This window comes from Dasypus novemcinctus, chromosome 18 (genome assembly GCF_030445035.2).
Source record: "Dasypus novemcinctus isolate mDasNov1 chromosome 18, mDasNov1.1.hap2, whole genome shotgun sequence".
NCBI lineage: Eukaryota > Metazoa > Chordata > Mammalia > Cingulata > Dasypodidae > Dasypus > Dasypus novemcinctus.
Window position 1 is genome coordinate 56,059,420 of NC_080690.1, and position 26,596 is coordinate 56,086,015.

The 26,596-nt window shown below is 39.7% G+C and overlaps 2 protein-coding genes across 8 annotated transcripts in view; one reads left to right on the forward strand and one right to left on the reverse strand.

The window, feature by feature from the left end:
• Positions 1-10,935: 10,935 nt before the first annotated feature.
• On the reverse strand, positions 10,936-24,157 carry LOC101443544 (zinc finger protein 260-like). Of its 7 annotated transcripts, none has more exons than XR_011646432.1 (5): positions 24,066-24,157; positions 22,045-22,066; positions 21,844-21,931; positions 16,819-16,973; positions 10,936-15,484 (listed from the first exon to the last, which is right to left on the reverse strand). XR_011646432.1 is itself a non-coding variant. In XM_071209575.1 (2 exons), the coding sequence occupies exon 2, from the start codon at positions 14,693-14,695 to the stop codon at positions 13,817-13,819; it is 879 nt and encodes a 292-aa protein (XP_071065676.1). In that variant the 5' UTR covers positions 14,696-15,484; positions 16,819-16,973; the 3' UTR covers positions 10,936-13,816. The 7 variants fall into 7 exon arrangements, 1 of the variants encoding a protein (XP_071065676.1); XR_011646431.1 differs by lacking the exon at positions 16,819-16,973 and adding an exon at positions 18,868-18,964 and having other exon boundaries at positions 12,560-15,484; XR_011646433.1 differs by lacking the exons at positions 16,819-16,973; positions 22,045-22,066 and adding an exon at positions 18,868-18,964 and having other exon boundaries at positions 23,866-24,073.
• Positions 24,152-26,596, forward strand: part of LOC101445220 (zinc finger protein 82 homolog) — a 106,636-nt gene continuing 104,191 nt past the window's right edge. Inside the window, exon 1 of the mRNA XM_012530446.4 lies at positions 24,152-24,655. The gene's annotated coding sequence lies outside the window, so the exon portion shown is untranslated. The remainder of the gene's footprint in view (positions 24,656-26,596) is intronic.

Sequence of the window (26,596 nt, forward strand, 5' to 3'; positions counted from 1 at the left end):
GTTGGGAAGTTCTTAAACAAGGGTGTTTTTGTGTTTTTGGACGTCTTCAGTGTATGTAAATCCCCACATGCTTATGCATTGTAAACAGGTTGTGTATTCTTACGTATGAATTTGTAGAACTGGTTTCTCCTTCAAGAGAAGCAACATCTTTGATTTTATGAAGTCCCCCTCCACCTGTAACTCTATAAATGTTTGTAAATAGAATGCTAAAATTTGTAGTGATAGGTTCAATTTGGGAATATCTGCTGAGAAACCACAAGTTCATTTTTTAAGTACCTTGGTTGAAGAGTAAAGTTTATTTTTCCTACTTATTTTTTAAAAGAATGCATTTTAACAGAGTTGTATGGGCAATTCAAATGTATACATGAAGTGAAGTACCCATTCAGAAATCACACTTCCTGGAAATATTTCAAAAACAGTCCAGAAGTGTTGTTTATCTCACTGCCTGTAGGTTGAAGGTCAGACACTGATAAATTTTAAGACAAACAGGGCTACTTCGAAAGAGCAATGTGAGAGAAGTGGATGGCACTCAAGTGATAGGGCTTCTGCCTACCATATGGGAGGACCCAGGTTTGATCCCTGGAGCCTCCTGATAAAAAAAAAAAGAAAAAGAAAGTGTGCCTGCACTGTGATACAGTCCCATGCGGTGAGCCAGTGCCTGCATAAGTGAGTCATGCAGCAAGATGATGCAACAAAGAGAGATGAAGGGGAGAGTCAAGGTGAAATGCAGCAGAAATCAGGAACTGAGGTGGTGCAAGTGACAGGGAACCTCTCTTCACATCAGAGGTCCCCAGGATCGAATCCTGGTGAATCCTAGAGGAGAAAATGAGAAGACAAAAAAAAAAAAAGATACAGAGGATCATATAGCAAATGGACACAGGCAGCAAAAAAAGAGAAACAGCAGGGAGGGGAAGGGGAAGGGGGAGAGAATGGGGAGAGGAAAAAAAGAGCAATGTGAATTCAGTCAGAAGCTTCTGATGGGTCTGTAAAATGACAGTCCCATATTTTCCACTAACAAGCAAAACTGACAGGAAAACTCACAGAAAAAAAAGTTTAAGATGAAATTCTCCTGCTTTCAGTTGTAGGCACTCTCGGTTCCCTGGTGTGGTGGTTGACCTTCTTCACCTCCATATTAGCTGAGTGGGGTAAGTCCAATGAACCAGAGTGTAGGAGCTGCAAGTCTGTTGAGGCTCAGGGCCTGGCTATCACATGGTCAATCCAGAGATTCAGGTCCCCTGGGTATATATTAAGCCCCAGCACCAAATACAGTTCCAGTAAAAGTAACAGAGAGGCTGGTGGACAAAGATCATATCTGAGTCCAGCTCCATCACACAGAAACACCAACTCCAAAGTAGGGCCAACTGACATGGCACTGAACTCCATCTGCCATGACCATAGAACCTGTGGGTCTCTGCAGCCCTCAGAAGAACCAATACCTGGGGTTGCATCTACTTTTTTCTGTCTCTGGGACTCTACTCAGGTGTGCACAAGGGCAACCCCTCTGATAACCTCCCAGCTCTTTTTGGAGACTCATAGCCATATAAACTCATTTGTCCTTTCCATTTCCCCCTTCTATTCAGGTCAAAAAGCATTTTTAACTCCTGGTATTATATGTAGACTGAGATATTCTGCTGGTCCAAGTTGACCCTTTTATTCAAAGTCATTTTCTAGTTACATCATTAGCTGTTACTTGGTAGTAATCCCTCAGCACCAGGGAGGCTCATCCCCGGGAGTCATGTCCCATGCTGGGGGGAAGGCAAAACATTTACATGCTGAGTTTGGCTTCAAGACTGGCCACATTTGAGCAAAATGGAGGCTCTCAAGAGGTAACTCTTCGGCACCCTGCAGTTCTAGGCCTTCTTATTTCAGGTGTATAGGTTCACAAGCATAGTCATTAGTAGCAAAGGCTCATTGTTGGACCTCCTTTCTTTTCTAGTCTTTGCCATTGCACTTGGGAGATTGTTGCTGTTCCTTTAGGGACTGTGCTAGAGCTCCCCTGGCTAGGAACTCAGCAGCATCCAGCATCCATGTGGAATCTAAGCCCCCTCTTGAAATAGATGTGGAGTGGACATGGCCATTCTAGGGTCGACAGGATGGAGGAATAGAGTATGGATTAGAGTGGACTTACTAATATTCTATTCATGAACTATTGTGATTAGTAATCAAAGAAAATGTGGCATTGGTGTGGAGAAAGTAGCCATCGTGGCTGCTGGGGGTAGGGAGTGGGAGGAAGAGATGTGATGTGGGGGCATTTTGGGGGGTTGTAGTTGTCCTGGGTGGTGCTGCAGGGATAGTTACCAGACATTGTATGTCCTCCCATGGCCCACTGGGTGGACTGTGGGAGAGTTTGGGCTATGGTGTGGACCATTGACCATGAGGTGCAGCGGTGCTCAGAGATGTATTCACCAAATGCAATGAATGTCTCATGATGATGGAGGAGGTTGTTGTTATGGGTGGGGGAGTGGGGTGAGGGGGGTTGGGAGTATATGAGGACGTCATTTTTTTTAATGTAACATTAAAAAGTAAAGACAAAAAAAATGTTTAAGAATCTTCCCTGCTAGTGTGCACTCCTTACAATAACAGACTTTTACAAATGGAGTTTTATAGTCTTATGTTTTGAAAAAACTGTATTTTGTGACAAAGTATGTGGAAAAGTGGAAGTTAAAAAACAACAAAAAATGAGCATTGAGGTCCCAGTCAGTTCCCGGTGCCTCCTAAAGAAAACAGACAACAAGGAAAAATGAGCAAACAGTGAGCTCAAACCACAAGCAAAACAACAAGCCAAAAACAACAAGCAAATGAATGAGGGAACCATCTCAGGGAAGGAAAAAAATCTCAAACCCCCACCTCAAGGGAAAAAAAAAAAAAAAAGCAGGAGCCCAGGCTTTTGCTATTAAGAGAATCCAGAGTCAAACCAGGCCTGGAAAACCCTTTCATATGAGATTGAAGAAAAGTGTTTGGGGAGGATGAGTTTATTTTAATAAAATTTGGATTTGGATTTTATTTCAAAGGAACAATAGAACTTGTTTTCAAATTTAACTCTTGGGTGTTAACTTCTTTGGGCTTTCAGGGAGTTTTCATGTTTGGACTTTTTTCTCCCTGTAAGTTTGAGTAGAAGTCATTTCTCAAATATTGGAAATCTTATTTTGGGTATTATGTCTTTTATTGCATAATCTCTGTGATGAGTTGTTTTTTTAAACAAAACAATTTTATTGATACATATTAAGCATACAGTTCATCCAAAGTATACAGTCAGTAATATTTGGTATAATCACAGGGTTGTGCATTCATCATTTCAATCATTATTAGGGCATTTTCATTATTTCAATAAAAAACAGACAAGGACATTCTTAATCTCTCAATCTGTTTCCCCGGCTGTACATAGCTGCTATTTCTGGCTATTCTTGCACAATTACTTATTAAACAGTTTTATTGAGATATATTCACATACCATATGATCTATTGAAGGTATATAATCAATGACTTTTAGTATAATCACAGTGTTGTGCATTCATCATCACAATTATTATTTTGGAAAATAATTTTCCAAAAAAAACTCATACCTTAGCATGCCTTCCCTAGCCCTACATAACCACTAACCAAACTTCATCTTTATAAATTTATATTTACATTTTATATAAATGGAATCATACAATATATTACACAATATATTTAGTTCATAGTAGCAGATTCATACAGTATTTGTCCTTTTCTGTCTGGCTTGCTTCACTCAACACAGTGTCCTCCAGGTTCATCCATGTTGTCTTAACCTTACAACTTCATTTCTCCTTACAGTTGCATAATGTTCCATCATGTGAATACACCAGTTTACCCATTCATCGGTTGGTGGATACCTGGGTTGCTTCTAATTTTTGGCAATTGTGAATACACTGCTATTAATATCGGTCTGCAGATGTCAATTCGTGTCACTGCTCTCAGTTTTTCTGGGTATCTACCCAGTAGTGGTATTGCAGGATCTGTGATGAGTTTTATTGGGCAATATAGCTAAGCATAATTTGGGATGGGAAATAGATTAGGGAATGCATTGTTGGCATTTGGGCAAAGCATGACCTTGAGGTTCATTAATGTGCCGTTATGTTCCATTTCAGAGACTTCTGGAGGCAAATTATTCATGTCTACTAACAGTCCAAAATATGTCCCAAGTAGCAGTGGTTGGTTTTAGTGCAGTGAGCTCATGAAGAAACAGACAAGGCTATACTGATAAAGTGCTGATTGCAGGGGAATATGGCAACACCCATCGAGTTAAGAATGTGAGTTGAAAATGCTTCTTCCCCACTCAAGGGGAGAGATTTTCCCCTAAATACTCTTGGCTTCTTGCCCTCTTATTCCTCTCCTGGGGAAGGGGAGCAAAATGGCTGATCAGAGAGTATGCCACTTTACCAATTTATCGCCGCAGCTCCAAATTAACCCTTTGTTGCCTGATCAGTGAAAATGGATTAAGTCTTTTTTTCTTCTGCCAGCTGGGATGGTGTTAAGCTTCATCAGTAGAGGGTGCTGAAGAGACATTGCAGGAGGAAAGAATTTTCTCTCCTGATTTGGTGTGGTTCACTTACCAGGTTCCTGGAGAGTGTGCATCTTTACACTGCTTGCCCACACAGTTCTCTCTAGTGTGAAGTGGCTGCAGGGCACAGCTTTCTCCAGCATTTGGCCACCCTGTTTTCTCCAGTTCTTGACTCAGGCAGAGGCACTGTAGCAGGGAACCCCAAACAACACTGGCTTGTGCCCCAGTCAAGTACTGTTCCCTGCACCCTGTTCACATCCCTTCACATGCACATTGGGGGCCCAATGGAGGCCAAGCATCCACCAAACCAGCCACTCAACCTTTGTGACAGATACCTGGAGCTGTCCTGGACCAAGCCCAACAAAAAAGTGTGAGTTTCCTGCAGAGGGAGGTCTCTTCAGCTCCTGGTTCCAGTAATAGTCACAGTGGCACTTAACTCCCCTTGCCTACCCACCTCTCAGCCTCTGCTCACCCAACTGGTGAGCTGAGCAGCCCAGTGAACTTCTCTTCCATCTCCGGTGATTTGCAACCATGCCTTTTTCATTGAGGTATGAATTCCCCCCCCCCCCCTCCCACCCCCTTTCTAAGTTTGTCTTTACTTGGGTACTCTACCTTGGCTATAGGGACCCTTTAGAGTTCTTTTTATCTTTATAGTACTTTCCTATCAGTGCTTAGTAATTCTTTATATTAAACTTCTAAATTACTGAATAGTTTTTGTCTTCTGATTTGACCCAGACTTACACAGAGTTTGGGAGACCTGGAGATGAGCTGCACTGAATCTACGTCTTTTCTCTTCTGCTGTGGAATCTGCCTGTCTAGAACACTGCCCAATGATCTAGGCTATGCCATGGAATTGAGGCCTCTTCGTAGGTGTGTTAGATGGGAGAACATCCCAGTTCTATACTGCAATGACTGACTTGGTCAGTCTGTTTAATTCTTTAATACAGTCAGAAACTTCTTGGGCTCCCACACTGACCTTCAGCCTTCTTAGGATATTTTCTGTAATAAAGATCTCCATTTGTCCTAACTTCTAGTCCTAAATTTCAGTTGGATAATAGCTCATGGAAGAGGGATCATATATATGTGGCCTTTTCAGAAAACTAAACACATAATGACCCATGACACAACATGATATAAAAATATTTCATACTACCCAAGCTTTCAGTCTCTATTATAGTAACTTTTATGTTTTTTTTAGATCTTTTCATAGCTTTTGATTTTTTAAAGATTTATTAATTATTTCTCTCCCCTTCCTAGCCCCGCCACCCAGTTGTCTGTTCTCTGTGTCTATTTGCTGCGTCTTCTTTGTCTGCTTCTGTTGTCAGTGGCTCAGGAATCTGTGTTTTTGTTGTGTCATCTTGTTGTGTCATCTCTCTGTGTGTGTGGCACCATTCCTGGGCAGGTTGCAGCTTTCTTTCGCGCTGGGCGGCTCCCCACGGGGCGCACTCCTTGCGCGTAGGGCTCCCGCAACCCTGTGTGGCAGGGCACTCCTTGCACGCATCAGCACTGCACGTGGGCCAGCTCCACACTGGTCAAGGAGGCCTGGGGTTTGAACTGTGGACCTCCCATGTGGTAGACAGATGCCCTAACCACTGGACCAAATCTGCTGCCCACTCAGCCCCTTTAGATGGCTGACTAGTTTAAGAAGACAGTGTAGATATGGACTTCACTCTTACCCTGACTAGGTTTCCCTATCCTAACTTCTAGAAGGTCTCTATAAACCCCATGTCAGAAAGTCCAATTAACTTCATCAGCTGTGTAAATCAGTACTCCAGCTTCCAACTCACCATTCTTTAAAAATATATATAAAACCAGGGAAGTGGATATGGCTCAAACAGTTGGGCACCTGCCTACCACAAGGAGGTCTTGGGTGCCTCCTAATGAAGAAGAGCAAGACAGTGAGCTGACACAATGGACTGGTGTGGTGAGTGGATACAACAAGATGATGGACTAATGATCTTCTGGAAAAGAAAGGTAATTGGATAGAAGGCTTGGGCATGCAGATACCAATTCTGTAGAGTGACTTTGTTTGGTACTGAAAGGAGAGAGACTGAATCTCAAGCCTCAATGCTAGAAAGAGGTGACTGATTTTTTTTTAGCCACTGTAGCTTTAATTATGTTCTGGATCTTTTTCTGGCATCCAGGCTGACTCCATAATGGAATTATGCTTATTGGTTGCTTTATTAGTATGTCATACAGGTTTTATTATAAATTACTAGTTTGATAATTTATAATTATTAGTTTGAAATACATAAAGAACTGCTACAACTCAACACAAAGACAATCTAATTAAAAATGGGAAAAGGGGGAAGCAGATTTGGCCCAGTGGTTAGGGCATCTGTCTATCACATGGGAGGTCTGCGGCTCAAACCCCGGGCTTCCTTGACCCATTGGAGCTGGCCCACATGCAGTGCTGATGTGCACAAGGAGTGCCGTGCCACACAGGGATGTCCCCCATGTAGGGGAGCCCCATGTGCAAGGAGTGTGCCCCGTAAGGAGAGACGCCCAGTGCAAAAGAAAGTGCAGCCTGCCCAAGAATGGTGCCAGATGCACGGAGAGCTGACACAACAAGATGACACAACAAAAGAAAACACAGATTCCCGTGCTGCTGACAACAACAGAAGTAGACAAAGAAGAACATGCAGCAAATAGACACAGAGAACAGACAACTGGGGCGGGGGGCGGGGAGAGGAGAGAGAAATAAATAAAATTTTAAAAAATTTTTTAAAAAGGGAAAAGGAATTGAATAGACATTTTTTCAAACAAGATATACAAATGGTTAAAAAAAAAAACACACGAGAAGATGCCTAATATCATTACCCATTAGGGAAATGCAAATCAAAATCACACTCACTGGGATGACTATAATTTTTTAAAAATGGAAAACAAGTATTGGTGAGAATTTGGAGCAACTGGAACCCTTGTATGTTGCTAGTGGGAATGTAAACTGGTGCAGCCAATGTGGAAAATAGTTGGGCAGGTTCTCAGGAAGTTAAGGATACAATTACCATATGACCCAGCAATTCCACCCCCTGATATATAACTAAAAGAATTGAAAACAGGCACTCAAACAAATATTAATATTTGTACCCAAATATTCACAGCCAAAAGGTAGAAACAACCCAAATGTCTATTATATATACATTTATGTGTGTACACACACACACCCACACACCAAGGAATATTATTCAGTCATAAAAAGTAATGAAGTACTAATACATGCTACATCGCTGAACTTCAAATACATTAAGTGGAAGAAGCTAGATACAAAAAGTCACATACTGCATATATATACATATTTTTTAAAGATTTATTTCTCTCCCCTTCCCCACCCCCAATGACTGTTCTCTGTGTCCATTCACTGTGTGTTATTCTGCATCTACTTGCATTATCAGGTGGCATTGGGAAACTGTCTCTTTTTTGTTGCATCATCTTGCTGCATCAGCTCTCCAAGTGTGTGGCGCTGCTCCTGGGCAGGCTGCACTTATTTTTTTCACGTGGGATGGCTCTCCTTGTGGGGTGCACACCTTGCACATGGGGCACCCCTACGCGGGGGCGCCCCTGCATGGCATGGCACTCCTTGTGCGCAGCAGCACTGTGTGTGGGCCAGCTTACCACACAGGTCAGGAGGCCCTGGGGATAGAACCCTGGACTCTCCATATGGTAGGTGGATGCTCTATCTGTTGAGCCGTGTCTGCTTCCCATGCATATATATTTTTAAAAGATTTATTTATTCCCCCCCTCCCCCCCCCACCACCACATTGTCTGTTCTGTGTCCATTCACTGTGCATTCTTCTGTGTCTGCTTGTCTTCTCCTTAGACGGCACTCAAAACTGATCCTGGGACCTCCCAGAGTGGGAGAGGTGCTCAATCTCTTGTGCCACCTCAGCTCCCTGGTCTGCTGCATCTCTTATTGTCTCTCCTGTGTCTCTTTTTGTTGTGTCATCTTGCCACACCAGCTCTCCACTCAGGCCAGCTTGCTGCATGGGCCAGAACTCCTGTGTGCACCAGCACTCTACTTGGGCCAGCTTGTCGCATGGGCCAGCACTCTGCATGGGCCAGCTCTCTACTTGGGCCAGCTTGCCTTCACCAGGAAGCCCTGGGATTTGAACCCCGGACCTTGTATGGTAGATGGGAGCCCAATTGCTTGATCCACACCCTCTTCCCTACACATATTGCTTGTTTCCATTTATATGAAATACCCAGAACTGCTAAACCCTTGGAGACAGAAAGCAGATTGGTGGTTTCCAGGGGCTGAGCTAGGGTGAATGGAAAGTGATTGATTATTGGTTATGAGGTTTCCTTTTGGGGTAAAGAAAATGTTTTATAACTAGATAGAAGTGGTGGTTGGCAACATTGTGAATGTACTAACTGCCACTGCACTGTACACTAAAATGGCTACAATGTGAATTTTCACCTAAAAAAACATACTTTTAGTTTCTGAGTCAGTGAGCTATTGGTGTATGGTAGACAAATAGACCAATGGAACAGAAGAGAATGTTCAGAAATAGACCCACATATATACAATCACTTGATTTATAACAGAGGTGACACTATAATGCAGAAGAATTGATGGTATTTTTTTAAAGTGATGCTGGGCAATAGATGGAAAATTTTATTCTTGACTCCTCTGTCATATCATTAGCAAAATTATTGCCAGATGGATTATAATTCTAAATACAAAAAGTAAAGCAATAAAGTATTTAAAAGAAAACATGGGAGAATACCTATGTATCAATGGAATAGTAAACCACGATTAAACTGGACATTGAACCATATTGGACAAAATGATACACTGAAGGAAATTAAGTACTTATTTTCATAAATATATACTCTTAAGAGTGACAAGTCACAGTGTGGAAAAAGGTATTTGCAATACAAACACTCCACAAAGCACTGGTATCCAGAGTCTATAAAGAATTTCTAAAATATATGAAAAAGACAGCTTACCAAAAATGGGCAAAATACTTGAATAGGCACTTAACAAATATATAACATATGAAAGGATGTCATCCAAGAAGTGCAGAGTAAATACATAGTGGGCAATATCAATATATTTAAGGCAATGGCTAAAATACAAATGTCAGACAATACCACTATTGAGAATGTGGAAAAGTTGGAACTTTTTGTACACTGCTAGTGGGGGTATAAATAGGTACAGCCATTTTTGAGAAACTGCCATGGTTTCTAGTAAATGCCAAATTTATTCTTAGTATTTCCAAAAGAAATGAAAATAAATATTCACCAAAAAACCATCTACCATGATTATTACTGCATATTTTGGTTATTATTACTGTGTAACAAACAAAACCTAGTGGCTTAAAATGGTTATCATTTTATTATGCTCATGATTCTGTGGGCCAATATTTCAAGGAGTCAGCTGTGCAATTCTCATTTGGCATTTCTCATGTCTAAGTCAGAGGTTAGCTGAGCCTTCAGTCATCTGATTTACACACTCGATCTTAAACCTATCCATATTTCTCAATTGTTATCCCACTCACCTCTAGTCTAAGTCATTATCATAACTTTTGCATCACTATCATCCACTCTCCAGATTAGTCTTTTGACAAAATGTAACTTACATGTCACTTTCTTAAGTGACCCTTCATATATTCAGTGGATATCCATGCACTGAAAAATAACATCTAAGCCCTTTTCCATAAGGGCATATGAAACATACATGCAATGGCCCAAGCCTACCTCTTGAATTTCAACCCATACCATTTTGTTCCTTACTCATGATTATCACATGGTGTCTTTGTTCCTTGAATACACCATTATTTTCCAGTATCTTTACATTTATTATTCCCCTGCCTGGAATAATTTTTTATGGATCTCCTCAAGGTAGACTCCTCATCATACTATGATCTACTTCACTATTTCACAGAGGCCTTCCCTTACTACTTAAAAAGTACTTCCCAAGTTGTATCCCATTTTATCATCCAACTTCCCTTTCACAGGATTGATCACAATAGGAAATTATCTTTTTATTTTGTCTCCCCTCCTCTACCTATTTTCCTGTCTGTCTGCTACAGGATGACAAACATCCATCTTATTCACCCTAGGTCCCTAGTATCTGTTACATACACAGAGAAATAAATTAGACTATAATAATTTCTCTAATTACATTTCATCATTTGGTGATTATCAGAACATCTGCTTTTTTTTGGTCTTTTAATGCATAAACAATCCTTTATTTATAGACCTAGGTTTTCATGAAGTAGATGTAAAAATTTGGACCTATTCACTTATCTCTCATACTCCTCAGATATAAAATGGAGGGGGGGGAATTATTTGTGTTCATCATTTGCTATCTAATAACGCTGTTCCCAGGGTAAAATGAAAAAGCACTCAGGAAAATACGTAGCTAGGCATATTATAAAAATATAAAATATAAAAGCCAGGCAGTATTATTACCTTATATGACAAAACCATGTTTAATCATTAGTGTTTCATCACACAGTCTTTTAACCATATTTTTCACATCAATGCTTATAACTAAAAACTAGTTTATAAGTATTTTTAAATGGAAAGGAAGGCAGTATATAATGACCCTTTGCCAAAATATCAAACATGTCTTGAGTTGTGAAATATACCAAAAGACAACTAGAGTAAGTTGAGATTTGCTTCCATAATATTCCGCAGTAGTAGAACCATATCCAAGAGACTATTTAGAGGAAGGCAAAATACTGGGATAAAAGGACAGTGATACTTTTAGGGATCAAAGATGTCACTGGGCTTGGAGAAAGAATAAAGATGTTTTATGTGTCATCATATCTAGGTTAAAAAGGTATGGATTTAGGATTTTAGAAGAGTTGGATTTTAAATTTGGGTCAGGGTGGTGGTCAAATGTAACACAATGGTAGTCTTAAGGCCATAATGTATGCGAAGATAGTTACTCACAGGTCCCAAAGAGAGAGAGGGGTGTGCAATCAGCTTGGGTGATGCACACAAGTAGAGTGAGAAGGACCTGTGTGCTTTTGCACATTTACATTAATTATGGTCCAACAATGGAGGTTAGATTTTCTGCAGGAGTTAAGGATTGGTTAGTTGAAAGCAAATGTGCAAGAAGGAAAGGGACTGGGGGTCTGAGGGTAGTGGGGTTGGCTAGTTATCAATTGGGATCAGCCATGGGGTTGGGATCAGGTATATGGGTGGGTGAGTAGTGGCTTACGTGGGTTTCTGCTCTGGGAGAATTTATACCCCAGGTCTGGAAAGCTGCTTATTAACTAGATCAAACGTCAGTGCTGAGACAAGTGGCATAACCAAAGTAAAATAGATGCCAAGGCAGCACAGAAAAAATATTGACTTATCACAATGGCTTTTCTAATTATTTTGAATTTTAGAGTATAAAATCAGACTCACATGTAAATTCTATGTGTTGCTTAAAACACCATTCACAAAACGCACTAATACCTGTCTATCTTCAGGAAGATTTGGTTCAAGCTAGAGAATATCCTGCTCATGCTCACGCCACTTGAGACAGAAAGTGATGATGAGAAGGAGGAAAGACAAGCTGTCTCAGGCTGAGTACATCAAAGGTAGTCAACAAATGAAGCCAGGATCTAGAGAACTAAAGTTTCATTCAATGCATTATAGAAGATTTATGTATTTAAATGTTTTCTCCTTTCAAACAATGCAGTAATCAAATGAATATTTATCTTAAAGATTAGGGAAACTCAACATACAGGAATTCTATACATGAATCATTGATTACTGATAATGACCCTTAATAATGTGTGAGGCCAAGCAATGTGCTGCAAAATCATACTGGGAATTACTACAGACGATATGCTGACATGCTAAAATAGTACATTTACATTAATATGCTGTATTTTATACTTAATATGATTTTTGCAATTATAGCTTTCCCTACCTTATCCCCCAAATTCTTAAATTTAACTTAGTCTTAATCATTTTTTTCCTTTTTAATTATATATGGATCTTCAAATGTAAAGCCAAACATTATTTAATCACCACCCCTAGTATTGTCTCTTTTTTCCCTAAATGAAATCACTACAATGACTTTGGCACATATAGGTCCAAACTACTTTTTTTTCTTTATTACATACACATATGAATCCATAATCAGTACATTGTATTGGTCTGTTATTGTTTTATTCAAACTTACAAAAGTGTAGCATAGTATATGCATAACTCCATGTCTTTTTTCACTCAAATGCTTGAGACAATTTCTTGCTTATGTATTTTTGTCACACTTATTTTATAGTGTTCTGTTGTGTAAACACCCTTTATTCATTCATTCCTTTACTGGTGGCTACACTACTTTCTACATGCCTTACTACAAATTGTAGGGAGCAGATGTGGCTCAAGCAGTTGAGCGCCTGCTTCTCATATAGGAGGTCCCAGGTTCGGTCCCCAGTGCCTCCTAAGAACAAACACAAATAACAAGCAAACGAAAAATTATATCAGGGGGGCCGATGTGGCCAGCCTCCTTCATACAAGGTCCTGGGTTCAATCCCCAGCCCTATACCTCAAAAAAAAAAAAAAAAAGGCATGTAATGACTGCACGATATATAGTTCCTTGTACATGTGTCAGTTATTCTACAGTATATACTCAAAGTGGAATTTTAAGAAACGCTTCCTTACTCTTTATGTAATAAAGGCATTCTCCTCTATTTCCTTTTAATGGTCTGAGTTTTGCTTTCTGCATTTTAGACTTTGATTCCCTTGGAATTTATTTTTAAGTATAATGTATGGCAGGATTCTAATTATATTTCTTCATATGGGGAGCCAATTACTCTGAATTCATTTTTTGAATAGGCCATCACTTCTTTCCTGATTTGTGACATTTCTATCACATACCAAGTTCCCAGAAATTCATGGGCATGTTTCTTGACAATATATTACATTCCATATAACTAATGCATCAATATAAAATAATTTTCATAATTATAGCATTATGTAGGGTATCATATTACCTAAACATGGTAATTTAATCCTTTCCTAATTCTTATACCACTTTTTCTTTCATTTTACTGCACCAGTTTGAACCTCCATTCAGAACCATGATTATTAACAGAGGTATAGCAAGATTCATATTTGTTCCTGTCATTAAATAAAAAGGCTTCTAAAGTCTAAAAATAATAATGTATGCTATGAATTTGTGTAGGACACAGGTTTCCATTTTATTAATCTTCTCCTCATGAAAATTCTTGGATATAAGTTCTGGGTTTAAGGCTTTCCCACATTCATGGTATTTTTAGAATGAATTTTTCTCATGTGTTATGAATCTGCCCAAGGCCTTCTTTATTCTAGGAATTCATACCATTTTTAATGCGTATGAATTTTCTGATGTCTAATGTGGTGTGATTTCTGGCTAAAAGCTTTTCCACATTCACTGCACTGATAAGGCTTCTCACCTGTATGGATTCTTGCATGTAAAGCAAGAGTTGAGAACTGAGTAAAGGCTTTTCCACAATCATCACAACCATAAGGTTTCTCACCTGTATGACTTCTAACATGCACAGTAAGAGATGAACTTTGAGAAAATGCCTTCCCACATACCTTACATTCATAAGGTTTATCACCTGTATGAATTCTCACATGTACGATAAGTGATGTGATTTGGGAAAAGGCTTTTCCACATTCATTACATTCATAGGGTTTCTCTCCAGTATGAATGTTGTAATGTTTAATCAGATACTGCCTCTGGCTGAAGGCTGTTCCACATTCCTTACATATATAGGGTTTCTCTCCACTATGAATTTTCTCATGTTCAGTGAGATTTGATTTGCCACTGAAGGCTTTCCCACATTCCTTACATATATAGGGTTTCTCTCCAGTATGTCTTCTCTGGTGTGTAATGAGGCTTGATTTCTGAATGAAAGCTTTCCCACATCCACCACATTCATAAGGTTTCTCTCCAGTATGTATTCTCTGATGGTTAATGAGGTTTTCCTTCTGGCTAAAGGCTTTTCCACATTCATTGCATATATAGGGTTTTACTCCAGAGTGAATGCTCTGATGTTTAATGAGGTATTGCTTTTGGCTGAAGGCTTTTCCGCATTCTTTACATTCATATTGTTTCTGTCCACTATGAGTTTTTTCATGCTCCGTGAGACATGATTTGTAACTAAAGGCTTTTTCACATGCCTTACATGCATAGGGTTTCTTTCCAGTAGGAAATCTCTTGTGTCTGAGATTTGACATTTGAATAAAAGTTTCCCCACATTCATATGATTTCTCTTCAGTATGAATTTTCTGATGAATAAAGAGGTTTTCTATCAGGCTGAAAACTTACCCACATTTATTACATTTCTATGCTTGTTCCCCTGTATGGCTTTTAAAATTAGGAATTAAAAAATGACTGTAAAGAGCAGACTACATTCAGGACACTCATATGGTTTCTCTATAGTTTGAATTTTCTCATACTCCATGAGATTTTGCTTCAGATGGAAGCATTTCTACATTCATTACAATACTAATTTATGTATGAACATTTCATACTCAATGAGATTTAATGCCTGGTCAAAAGATTTCCAATATTCCTTACCTACACAGCGTTTTACTCCTGCATGATTTCTTTGATGTGACTATAATTTTCCCAAATTCATTAAATCCCCAATGGTTTCTCTGAAGTATTAATTCTCAGGTATCTCATGAGGTTAAATTTCCAAGAAAACTTCACACTCATTACACTTAAAGGAGATGACTACCAAATGGGACAAACTATGGCAAAACTCATTGTCTTCATTTTTTTTCCTTACACAGATCCCATTGTGCTTAAGTAACATGAAACAAATTCCTTCAAAGTGAAGTCACATTCATAGAAGTGTTATTTCGAGGAAACAATGTTTGTAGTCAGAGAAAATATTTTCTCAACTTTCTTACATTCTCTGTCTTCATCTTAAGTCTGTACTGTTGTGGAAGTGGATGTAACTTCACTCACAAGCCTTTTGCTATGGCGTTCTTTCTGCTTCTTAATGTCCTATTCTTTTTCTATAAATAGAGTACAAAGAGAATAGGTATAAACCGAGCAATGCTTGGAATATAGTTAGCACCCAGTAATTCAATACTTGAACATATTTTCATCACAATGTTATTAATAAAATTTTAGATATGTGCTTGTATGGAACTGGTTCTGGTTTCAAACTTAGTCTCCCACTGTGAAAGAAATTCCAAGTACAAATATTTCTTAATTACTGAGAAGAAAGACTCTATTTGGGCAAAAAGTTGACATTCATGGATAGGCACAGTTTTAACAGCTTTTATAGGTAACCTTAAACACATCAGAAATCAGGAAAGCTAAGAGTATGCAGTAGACATATGACAAATGCAATGAAAGGATGAGAAAATAAAATCAAGTGAACCTGAGTAAGATGACTGAATAGGAAGTAAAATGATTAAAAGAATCAATGTAGATCTTCAGTTAAATATAGTGGACAAGGATTTATTTCTGCCCCATCCTGATTTATTGTTTTCCATACTATTTATCACCATCTGAGCTCAAATATATTTATATATTTGATTATTGTCTCCCTCCACCATCTATTACCTAGCTACTACATGGTCATCTCCTTGAAAACATCTATTTATTTTGCTTACTGATATATCTTGAGTGGCTATTATATAATTAGCACTAAATATATATTTGCTGAATAAATGGACCATATAGTAGGATGGGGAAAAGGCACTTTCATCCATTTTTTGTATGACTGTGAATTGGCTTAATATCTCTGTCCAGCTATTTGCCTTTTTTCTGACAAAGTTACAAATATATTCAACTTATATCCCAGTACTTCCAATTTTGGGATTTATCGTATAGATGTACTACTACATCCTTGCATATCTTTATATGAAAATGTACACTAAAGAGTTAACTCAGCAAGCTTGGAGTGCTCAAAACCTGCACACTCCAAAGAAAGGAATGGCCCTTGACTGCCTCCTGGCAGAATAAACAAGAAAAAAAAAAAAAAAGCAAACAAAAAACAGAAAAAAGCTGCACAAACTCAGAATCAAGAACGTCTTAGATCAACCAGAAAATTGAGATCACAAAGCAAATTGCCACCATAACAACTGGAGAGACAGGCAAATACAAGAAACCACAGCTTATTGGAGGCAGAAGCTGCCACTGTAGTTAGAAACTGGTAGAAATATTTAAACAGTAACTGAATTGCTGAAGGTTGTGTCTGGACTAGCTTTGAGATTTAAAAATGCCTGGGCTGGGGTTGGTGTATGTCCAGGAGACTTGAATCTCTGGGCTGTCCATGTGCCAGATGGGCCCTGAGCCTCAGTGGTGTTGCAGCACTTACTCTCCAGTTCGCTGGACTTACCCATGTCAGCTCATTGGGAGGTGAGGCTGGACAACCACCACACCTAGGAATGGAGAGAGTCCACAGCTGCAGGCATGAGAGTTCCGTCCACCAACCGTGTGGGACTGAAGCCCCTCACAATTGAGAGGTAGAGTGGGCATTGCCATCTGAGGGTCCTCAGGATGGAGGAGTAAAATATGGATTAGCATGGACTTACTGGTATTCTACTATAGAATTATTGTGACTCCAGCAATGGAAGAAATTATATCATTGATGTGCAGACAGTGGCCATGGGAGTTGCTGAGGAAGAGGGAAAAGGAGCTGTGATATGGGGGCATTTTGGGGACTTGGGAGTTGTCCTGAATGATACTGCAGGGACAGATACAGGATATTATATATCCTGCCATAACTTAGAGAATTGAGCGGGAGAGAATGTAAACTACAATGTAAACTATAATCCATGCTGTGTAGCAGTGCTCCAAAATGTATTCATCAAATGCAATGAATGTACCACACTAATGAAAGAAGTTGATGTGGGAAAAGTGGGGGGTGTGGGGAATGGGGCATATGGGAACCTCCTATATTTTTTAATGTAACATTTTGTGTAATCTATGTATCTTTTAAAAATAAATAAAAAATATATATTGAAAAAAAAGAACATAAGCAGTTCCTAATTTAAAAAGACCAATAAAAATAAAAATAAAAATAAAAATAAGAAAACACCTGGGACGGGAGCGGATGTAGCACAAGTGGTTGAATGCCTGTTTCTCATGAACGAGGTCCCAGATCGATCCCTGGTACCTCCTAAAGACAAACAAACAAACAAATAAAAAACAAAAAAAAACCCACAACTCTCATTGGTGAGCAGATAAAGCTTAGTGGTTGACTGCCTGCTTCCCATGTTTAAGGTCCTGTGTTCAATCCCTGGAATCTCATAAAAAATAAAAATAAAAATAAAAACAAGCAAACAAACAAGCCTGGGAGCCCACTCATTTGAGAGGTTCCACACTCCCATGATCTTTGCTTGCAGAAACCTGACCAGGTTCTCATGATGAAGACTGCAGAAAAATCCTCTTGTGCTTCTAGCAGGGTACGGGGAGAAGTAACCATTTTGAAATATATCTACAGCATTCTATCCTTCAAGGAGGGGCCTATCTTCAAAGGATGGAGCTTTGACTGACCTAGGGAGGAGCAATTGGGCAGCTTGAGACCCTCTGGCCTACCTCCTGTCTCATGTAGGGAAAAAAAGGCTAAGAAACTCTTCTGTTAGTTGCAGCCCAGAGTCTCTGGCCCACTAAAAAAAAAAAAAATGGTATCAACTAAGAAAATTACGTAACACTTCTCTCTCAACACCTTACCACCCTCTCGATAAGGTTCCAGTATACAGTGGATTACAACTGAGAGTGTTGCAAGACACGTACACACGCTATTTAAGGAGTTTTTAGGGAAACGCAAAGACGAAAGGGGAAACAAAAACAAGGAACTACCAGAAATTGAACCTTTGACACCTAAAGCAACAACAAACACTAAACACAGCCTAACTTCTAGCCAGATAAACATAAAAGTTCACACTAATGGCCTATTTACCTCAGTTACTATTACCCAAAACATTATATACATATCCAGCTTTCAACGAAAATTACAAGGTCTTATTGACAAAAGACAGGAAAAATACAGTCTGAAAAGACAAAGAAAGCATCAGAACCAGAATCAAATATGGCAGAGATTCTGGAATTTCAGACTGGGAATTTAAAATAAGTTAGATTATTATGCTAAGGGCTCTAATGGAAAAAGTGGACAACATGCAAGAACTGATGGGTAATGTGAGCAGAAAGATGGAGACTCTTAAGGAAAAAAGCAAAAGGAAATGTTAGAAATCAAAAACACTACAACAGAAATGAAGAATGCCTTTGATGGGCTTGTCAGTACACTGAACATGGGTGAAGAAAGAATCAGTGAACTTGAAGATATGTCAACAGAAACGTCTTAAACTGAAATGCAAAGAAAAAAGAATGAAAAATATGGCACAGGGAAAGCTGATGTGGCTCAAGTGATTGAGCTCCCACCTACCACATGGGAGATCATAGGTTCAGTTCTTAGTGCCTCCTGGAGAAGATGAGCAAGATAGCAGGCTGATGTGATGGGCTGCCATGGCAAGCTGACGCAACTAGATGACACAATGAGGAGATGCAATGAGGAGATGCAATGAGGAAACACAACAGAAGATACAACAAACAAGGAGTAGGGATAACTCAAGTGATTGGGTACCTCCCTCCTACATGGGAGGTCCCAGGTTCAGTTCCTGGTGCCTCCTAAAAAGAAGACAAGCAGACAAAGAGAGCACATAATGAACAGACACAGAGAGCAGACAGTGAGCACAAACAATGAGGCGGGGAGAAATAAATAAAATAAATCTCTAAAAAAAGAGAATTAGGGATGCAGATTTGGCTCAGCTGATAAGAGTGTCTGCCTACCATATGGGAGGTGCACGGTTCAAATGCAGGGCCTTCTGACCCATGTGGTGAGCTGGCCCAGGTGCAATGCTGATGCACACAAGGAGCGCTGTGCCACGTGGGTTCCCGTGTAGGGGAACCCCATGTGCAAGGAGTGTGCCCTGCAAAGGGAGCCATCCTACGTGAAAAAAGCGCCCTGCCCACACATGTGTGGCGCCACACACATGAAGAGCTGATGCAGCAAGGTGATGCCACTAAAAGAGACACAGATTCCTGGTGCTGCTGACAAGAATGCAAGTGGACACAGAAGAACACACAGCAAATGGACACAGAGAGCAGACAATGGGGGGAGGGGTGTGGAGGTAAGAGAAAGAAATAAAAAATAATTCTTAAAAAAAAAAAAGAATTAATGAAATATTTAAAGTGTTGAAAGAACAAAACCACCAATCTAGAATTTTGTAGGCAAAATTACCCTTCAAAAGTAAAGGAGAAATAAACACTTTCTTAATGAACAAAAACTGAGGAAATGTGTCACTGGTAGACCTGCCTTGACAGAAATGTTAAAGAAGTTCTTCAGAGAGGAGAAAATTTATACAGGCCAGATGTACAAGAATAAAATAAGAGCATTTGAAAAGGAGTGAATGAAGAAAAACTTAAAAAATTTTTTTTCTTACTCTTATTTGACTTAATAGATGACTTCATTCAATGTAATAATAACAACAATGTACTGGGTTACTGTAATGTACGGGTAAGTGAAATGAATAGCAGCAATATTATAATGGATGAGAGGGAGGAATTGGGATTACTCTAAAGTACATGCACTACCTATGAAGTGGTAGAGTTATTTGAAAGTGGACTAGATCAGCTGTAAATGTACATTGAAAACTCTAGGCAACCATTAAAATTTTTCTTTCAAAGAAGTATAATTGATATGATTAGAGAAGACCACAAAAATGCTCAATTAAATCCAGAGAAGACAGAAAAAGAGAGGAAGATAAAAAAGAAACAAAGAGGGAGTGGATGTGGCTCAAGCAGTTGAGCTCCTGCCACCCACATGGGAGGTCCCGGGTTCAGATCCCAGTGCCTCCTGAAAAACAAGAACAGATAATAAGCAAAACAAACAAGCAAACCATTTCAGGGAAGCCAATGTGGCTAGGTGGTTGGGCAATGGCTTCCCACATACGAGGTCCCGTACCTAAAAACAAACAAACAAAATAAACAAGTGCAGGAAGAGAAAGTTATAAATATGATAAATACTACTCAAACTATATCAATAACCACTTTAAATGTGGATGGTCCAAATATAATTAAAAGACAGGGACTGACAGAGTGTATAAAAAACAAGCCCCAACTATATGTTGTCTATAAGAAAACCACTTTAAATATGAAAACACAGGTTAAAAGTGAGGAGATGGAAAGATATACTATGCTGACACTAATGAAAAGAAAGCTGGAGCAGCTCTCAGACAAAGCAAACTCTAGAAAAATGACAATTTTAAAAAGGGGGCAGAACATAACGATAAAAGGGCCAATACTCCAAGATGACATAACATTCCTTAATGTTATATGGGCCTAACATTGTTAAAATACATGAAGGGAAACCTATTAGAACTGTACACAGAAATAGACAAACCCACTATTATAGTTGGAGACTTCCACAGTAATAGATCCAGAAGGCAGAAAATCAGTAAAGATATAGTTGAACTGAACAGCATGATCAACTGGATTTAACTGACATTTATAGAATATTTCATCCAAAATGGCAGAATACATATTCTTTTCAAGTTCATACAGAACATGTGCTAAGATAGGCCACATTCTGGGCTATAAAGCATACCTTAACAAATTTGAAAGAATAGAAGTCATATAAAGTATGCTCTCAGATCACAACGGAATTAAACCAGAAATAAGTAACAGAAAGATAGCTGGAAAATTCCAAACTATCTGGAGATGAAATATACTTCTAATAAACACATGAGTCAAAGAAGTCTAAGAGAAATTAAGATATTCTGAAGAAAATGAAAATATGTACCAAATTTTGTGGATGCAGCTAAAGCAGTGCTTTAAAGGAAATTTATAGCATTGAATATATTTATTAGAAAAGAGGAAAGATCCGATACCAATAATCTAAGTTTCCAACTTGGGAAACTAGAGAAAGGAGAACAATATAAACCTAAATCAAACAAACAAAAAAAACCAACAAGAAATAATCAAAATTTAAGGAAAGAAAATCAATAAAATTGAAAGCAGAAAACAATAAATATCAACATACCTAAAAAGTTGATTCTTTGAAAAGATCAATAAAATTCATAAACCTTTAGCCAGGCTAAACAAGAAAAAAAGAGAAAACAAAGTAGGAAAGCTGACACCCTGAATAAAGATTAGAAGAGCAAAGGCTGTTTAGAATCTGATGGAGGGAGAACACTGATCCAAGAAGAAAAATTTAGAAATATTATATAGAATTATGAAGAACAGCTACCAACTCTAGTCAAGTAAGACTAGGACTGAAAAGAGAATATCCTTGTAAAGCATATCACTGAATAATATGATGGGTCTTTTTCCTATTTGTATTTTCTTATTCTCAAATACTTACCTTGACACTATCTCCTTTATATTTGTTCTATCATTCATGGCTCTTCTTGCTTCAACTGAGGATCACATCCAGTTTGGCCACATTATAACTAGGAAATGGGAAAGTGATACAGCACCAGAGTTATGATGGGAACAAAACAACACCCCATAAATCAACCCTGGAAACTTCAGGCTTCTGAAGAATAAAAAAGTTGCAGCTTACAAAGATGTAGGAGTAAGGTGGCCTGTGAAAGAGAACAATGTAATGACCTTAGTTAGAAGTTGTAGTCATGTGCACAGCTCATAAAAGTTTATAGTCCTCATGTTTTACCTAGGTTGTCATTCCCAGGGGAAAAATACATATAAATGCCCCATAACCTTATATTCATCATAGATTTAGCAAACAAATGTGTGTGAAGGAAGAGACTTTGGTCACCTATTTGTACCAGGGTGGAGTAGAGATGAAGGGGTCTCTAGCATTACACAAAGGTAAGTGTAATGCTTGAACCTATCAAGATAGTTGTATGAACCTCTATGACAGGTAATATGGAAGAGGGAATTAGTAGTAAAGGACCCCCAGAGAAGGGAGATAAAGTATGATTTTGGAATATTCAGAGTTTGAAATTCCCATGAAATATTCAAATAGTGATATCTATTAAGCATTTGCATATATGGACCAGGAGACTAAGATAGGCCTAGAGGGGGAAAATATTTGTTGGTCACAATTCAGTAAATGTTTGCTGAAGCCATCGTAGTGGTATACGGCTGCTCAAAAATTATGTACAAGTGAAAGGAACATGGTCAATGATAGAATCTTAATTTTAAAAGTGAACAAACCATTCACTAATATTTTTGTTATTTATTTTAGTGATCAGAAGATTAGATTTAGAAATATGAAGGAATGGTTGCAAGGAAGCCAAAGAAATTGTGCCTAATGTCATTGAGGTATTTTCCTGGAAAGAAATATCATGAACACAAAATACCAATTCCTCCACCTCACATAAAGATGGCAAGGTATAAAAATTTATATGCGGGGGAACCAGTGTAGTTCAGTGGTTGAGTACCTGCTTCCTACATATGAAGTTCTGGGTTCAATCTCTGGCCCCAGAACCTCCAAAAAAATTTTTTTTATATTCAAAGAATATGCCCCCAAAAATTATACAATGAAAACGTTCTTCTCTGTCCCTGCCTACTCCATTGCTCCCATCATCTGCAACAGAAACCACTTTTATTAATTTATGCAAACTTCAGGTCTTTGTGCAAACACAAATATTCATTCATTCTTATCCCCTGCTCCCCAAAGGCAGGTTAGTATAAGGAAAAAGGAAGACAGGCACAGCTGGGACCTGGCAGAGAACAAGGCTGTGAGACCCCACCCAGAAACCCCCTGAGGGAAGGATGCTACTAAGAACAAAGCCAGAAAGACCCCACGGAGACCCTGGCCAGAGGTCCCATTTGGAACTTTTCCCTGCGTCAAAGGGAAGACCCAGATAATTTCTGATTAGCCCTCCTCCATTGGGAAGAGCTTCTCAATAAATTTTCTGCCTGCATCGTTCAGTCTCCGTGTCCCAGTGAACGCTGTTTTTCTCTAACAGAAATCTCCTTCTTTTAAAAGAAAATAATGCAAATTTTATTTTCTACTTCATAGTAAATACTTCTGGTTTTACAGGGAAAAAATCACACTTTAAACGATTCGTTGGTTCAATCATTATCTTTCCCCTTCAAATCGTCAATAAAAATAGATTCTCCATAAAGTTCCAAGGTTATTGTTTTACACGAGGGTCCAAAATACTCATAATCCCAGTCATATAATATATTTAAATGAGCTTAGTACACTAGTACACATACCCATATTAAATGATTCTGTACATGTGAAAGTGGTTATTTTCACATACACCCAAACAAAACATTGAACACATTTTCTTCCACACTCTACGACCCCAAACACCAGAACTCTTTTTACTTGCTTTATGCAAACGCAACCTCACCAACCCCTCATCCCCAGCACCCGACAGTCGCACAGAAATCAGAAGAGCAGCATTACACTGGTCCTTAGACAATGTCGGAGGTTCCTTCCCGTTCGCCTCCGCGGCTGCGTCGCATGTTTAGTAACTCCTCCCTTTAAACCTCCCCGATCCCGTTGCAGGTTCCTGGTCTCCTCCCCTTCAGTCTCGCTAAGCCTGGGTCTCAGTAACCCAAGTCACACGTCCCCTCTACACCTGACGACCCCAAAGCCAAACTCACCCCGGAACAAAGGCCAAAATGGCGACCCAGGAAATCTGCGCCTGCGCAACGGAACCGTCAAAGAATCCGGGTGTGTCTAGGCGCGGGCTTAGCGCTGAGATAAATCAAATTGACTTTCCAACGCTCTATCGGTCGCTCTCTCTCGGAACTACATTTCCCAGAAAACTCACTGGTACAAATTATCTTCACACGCAAAGCTGCCCTGCTCTTCCTGAGCTTGTCCAGCTCTTAGGATTAGTAGGCCTGGATCCGGGAGGAAACCATGTCAAACGGTTCGGACTACCTTCCTCTGGGAGTCACGGCTCAAGGCTGAGCCGGGATTTAGTGAGTGTTCCCGGACACAGTTCGATGTGGAGGCGCAATCCTTTCGGTGTAGCCGCAGCTAACCGCTCAATCTCAATTTCGGGGAGCCATTTTATCCGCTCGGGTTCGTCTCCGACTACATTTCCCAGAGGAAGCTGCGGCATGACGGTACTTCTCGCGAGTTTTCAGTCTCAAAGTCACGCGCTGGCGGGACCCACAAGGCCGCACCAACAACTGCTCTAGAGCTATGGAGGAGTCTGCTGCTTTGGCAGCTAGGAAGGCCTGAGGTGAGGCGCTCAAGGAGAGGGCGGGCCGAAACCCGAGCCCCAGCCTGTGAGGTTGTGCAGTTGTGTAACTGTGTCTTTGTGTTGCATGAGGTGAATGACCGTGCGGTTGGCACTGGCTGTTCCTGGGGTGGGTGTGTAGTTCTACCTGTAACACTGTGCAACAGAGTCCGAGAAGCTGTGACTGTGCTAGAATGACTGGATGCGACCCTGTAATGTGTATGTGATTGTGACTGTGTGCAGCATTGTGTGTGGGGAACCTGTGACTGGGTGGGTGTGATCGGGTTTGTCCCCGTAGGGATGTGAATTGTGTGACAGTGTGACTTTGTGCGGAACTGAGTACAGGTGGGGGCACCTGTGACTATGTGGATGTCTGTGGATGACTCTGGTTGGTGCGTGATCGTGATCGTGGCGATGTGCAGGTGTGAGGTCCCTGTAACAGTGCGGTTGTGACTGCATGTCCCCGTGGTAAATGTGTGTCAGTGCTTGTGACCGTCTGAAGTCCTGGGTGTGCGACCCTGTTGCTTTGGGTGTGGTCTGCCTGTGGCTGTGTGTCCATGGTAGATGGTAATCATTTATGTATACTTATCTAAATGTTTTTCTCATTTTTAAACTTTATGAATACTACCATACTGCCTTTTTAAAAATTTTATTTTATTTATTTATCTCCCCACCCCCTGAACCTAGGACCTCCCTTGTGGGAGGGACGCATCCAATCACTTGAGCCACCTCAGCTCCCTGCTTCTTGTGTCTCCTTGCTGTGTCTCCTCATTCAGCTTGCTGTTTTGCTCCTCTTCTTTAGGAGATACCGGAACTGAACCAGGACCTCCAATGTGGTAGACGGTACCCAACTGCTTGAGCCACATCTGCTTCCCTACCCTACTGTCTTTTGTCTTTTGTTTTGCCCATTTGTACAGCCATGTTTGTAGAAATGATCCGTATTAGATATAATACTGGTTCATTCATTTTCTTTGCTATATTATATTCCAGCCTTTGAAGTATACTACCATTATTCATCTCTTCTAGTAGTAATGGACATTTGAGTTATTTCCAGTTTTTTATAAATAGTGTTGCTGATGTGCATGAGTTTACCTACCAGTGGAATTATTGGGATACTGTATCTTCCACTTTACTAATTAGTGCCAAAATATTTAACAAAGTAGATGCACAAATATATACTTGCACAGCAGATTTTGATACATCTTACTGCTCTTTATTCCTACCGAAACATGACCTTGATACTTTTTATTATTTTTATGAGGTATGCCATCTGTTATTGTTTTCTATCTGTTAATACCACGTAATGAGTTGACTTAACAACAGGAATTTATTGGCTCATGGTTTCAGAGGCCAGAAGGCTTACTTTATCCTGGGGTTAGTATCTTCTGACTGGCTGGCAATCTTTGAGGTTCCTTAATTTTTCCATCACATGGCAATGCATATGGTGGAATCTTCTCCTTTCTCTTCTGGGTTCCATTGAATTCCAGCTTCTGGCTGCTAGTGGCTTCTCTCTGGCCTTCTCTGTAAGGCCTCCAGTAAGGGATTAAGACCTAGTTTATGGAGCAGTTTTAGTTCAGTGTTTGAGCACCTGCTTTGTATGTATGAGGTCCCGGGTTCCCTGTACCACCTTAAAAAAAAAGAAAAAAAAAAAAAGACCTATCCTGATTCCCTTGGGCCACACCTTAACTGAAGTAACCTCATCAAAAGGTTCTATTTACAGTGGGTCTTACCCACAGGAATGGGTTGAGATTAAGAACATGCTTGTGAAACGGATGTGGCTCAAGCAGTCGGATGCCTGTCTAACACATGGGAGGTCCTGGTTTTGGTTCTGGTGCCTCCTAAAGAAAATGAGCAAGACAGTGAGCTGATGCAACGGGCTGGTGCGGCAAGCTGATGCAACAAGATGACGCAATGAGGAGACACAACAAGGAAACACAATGAGAG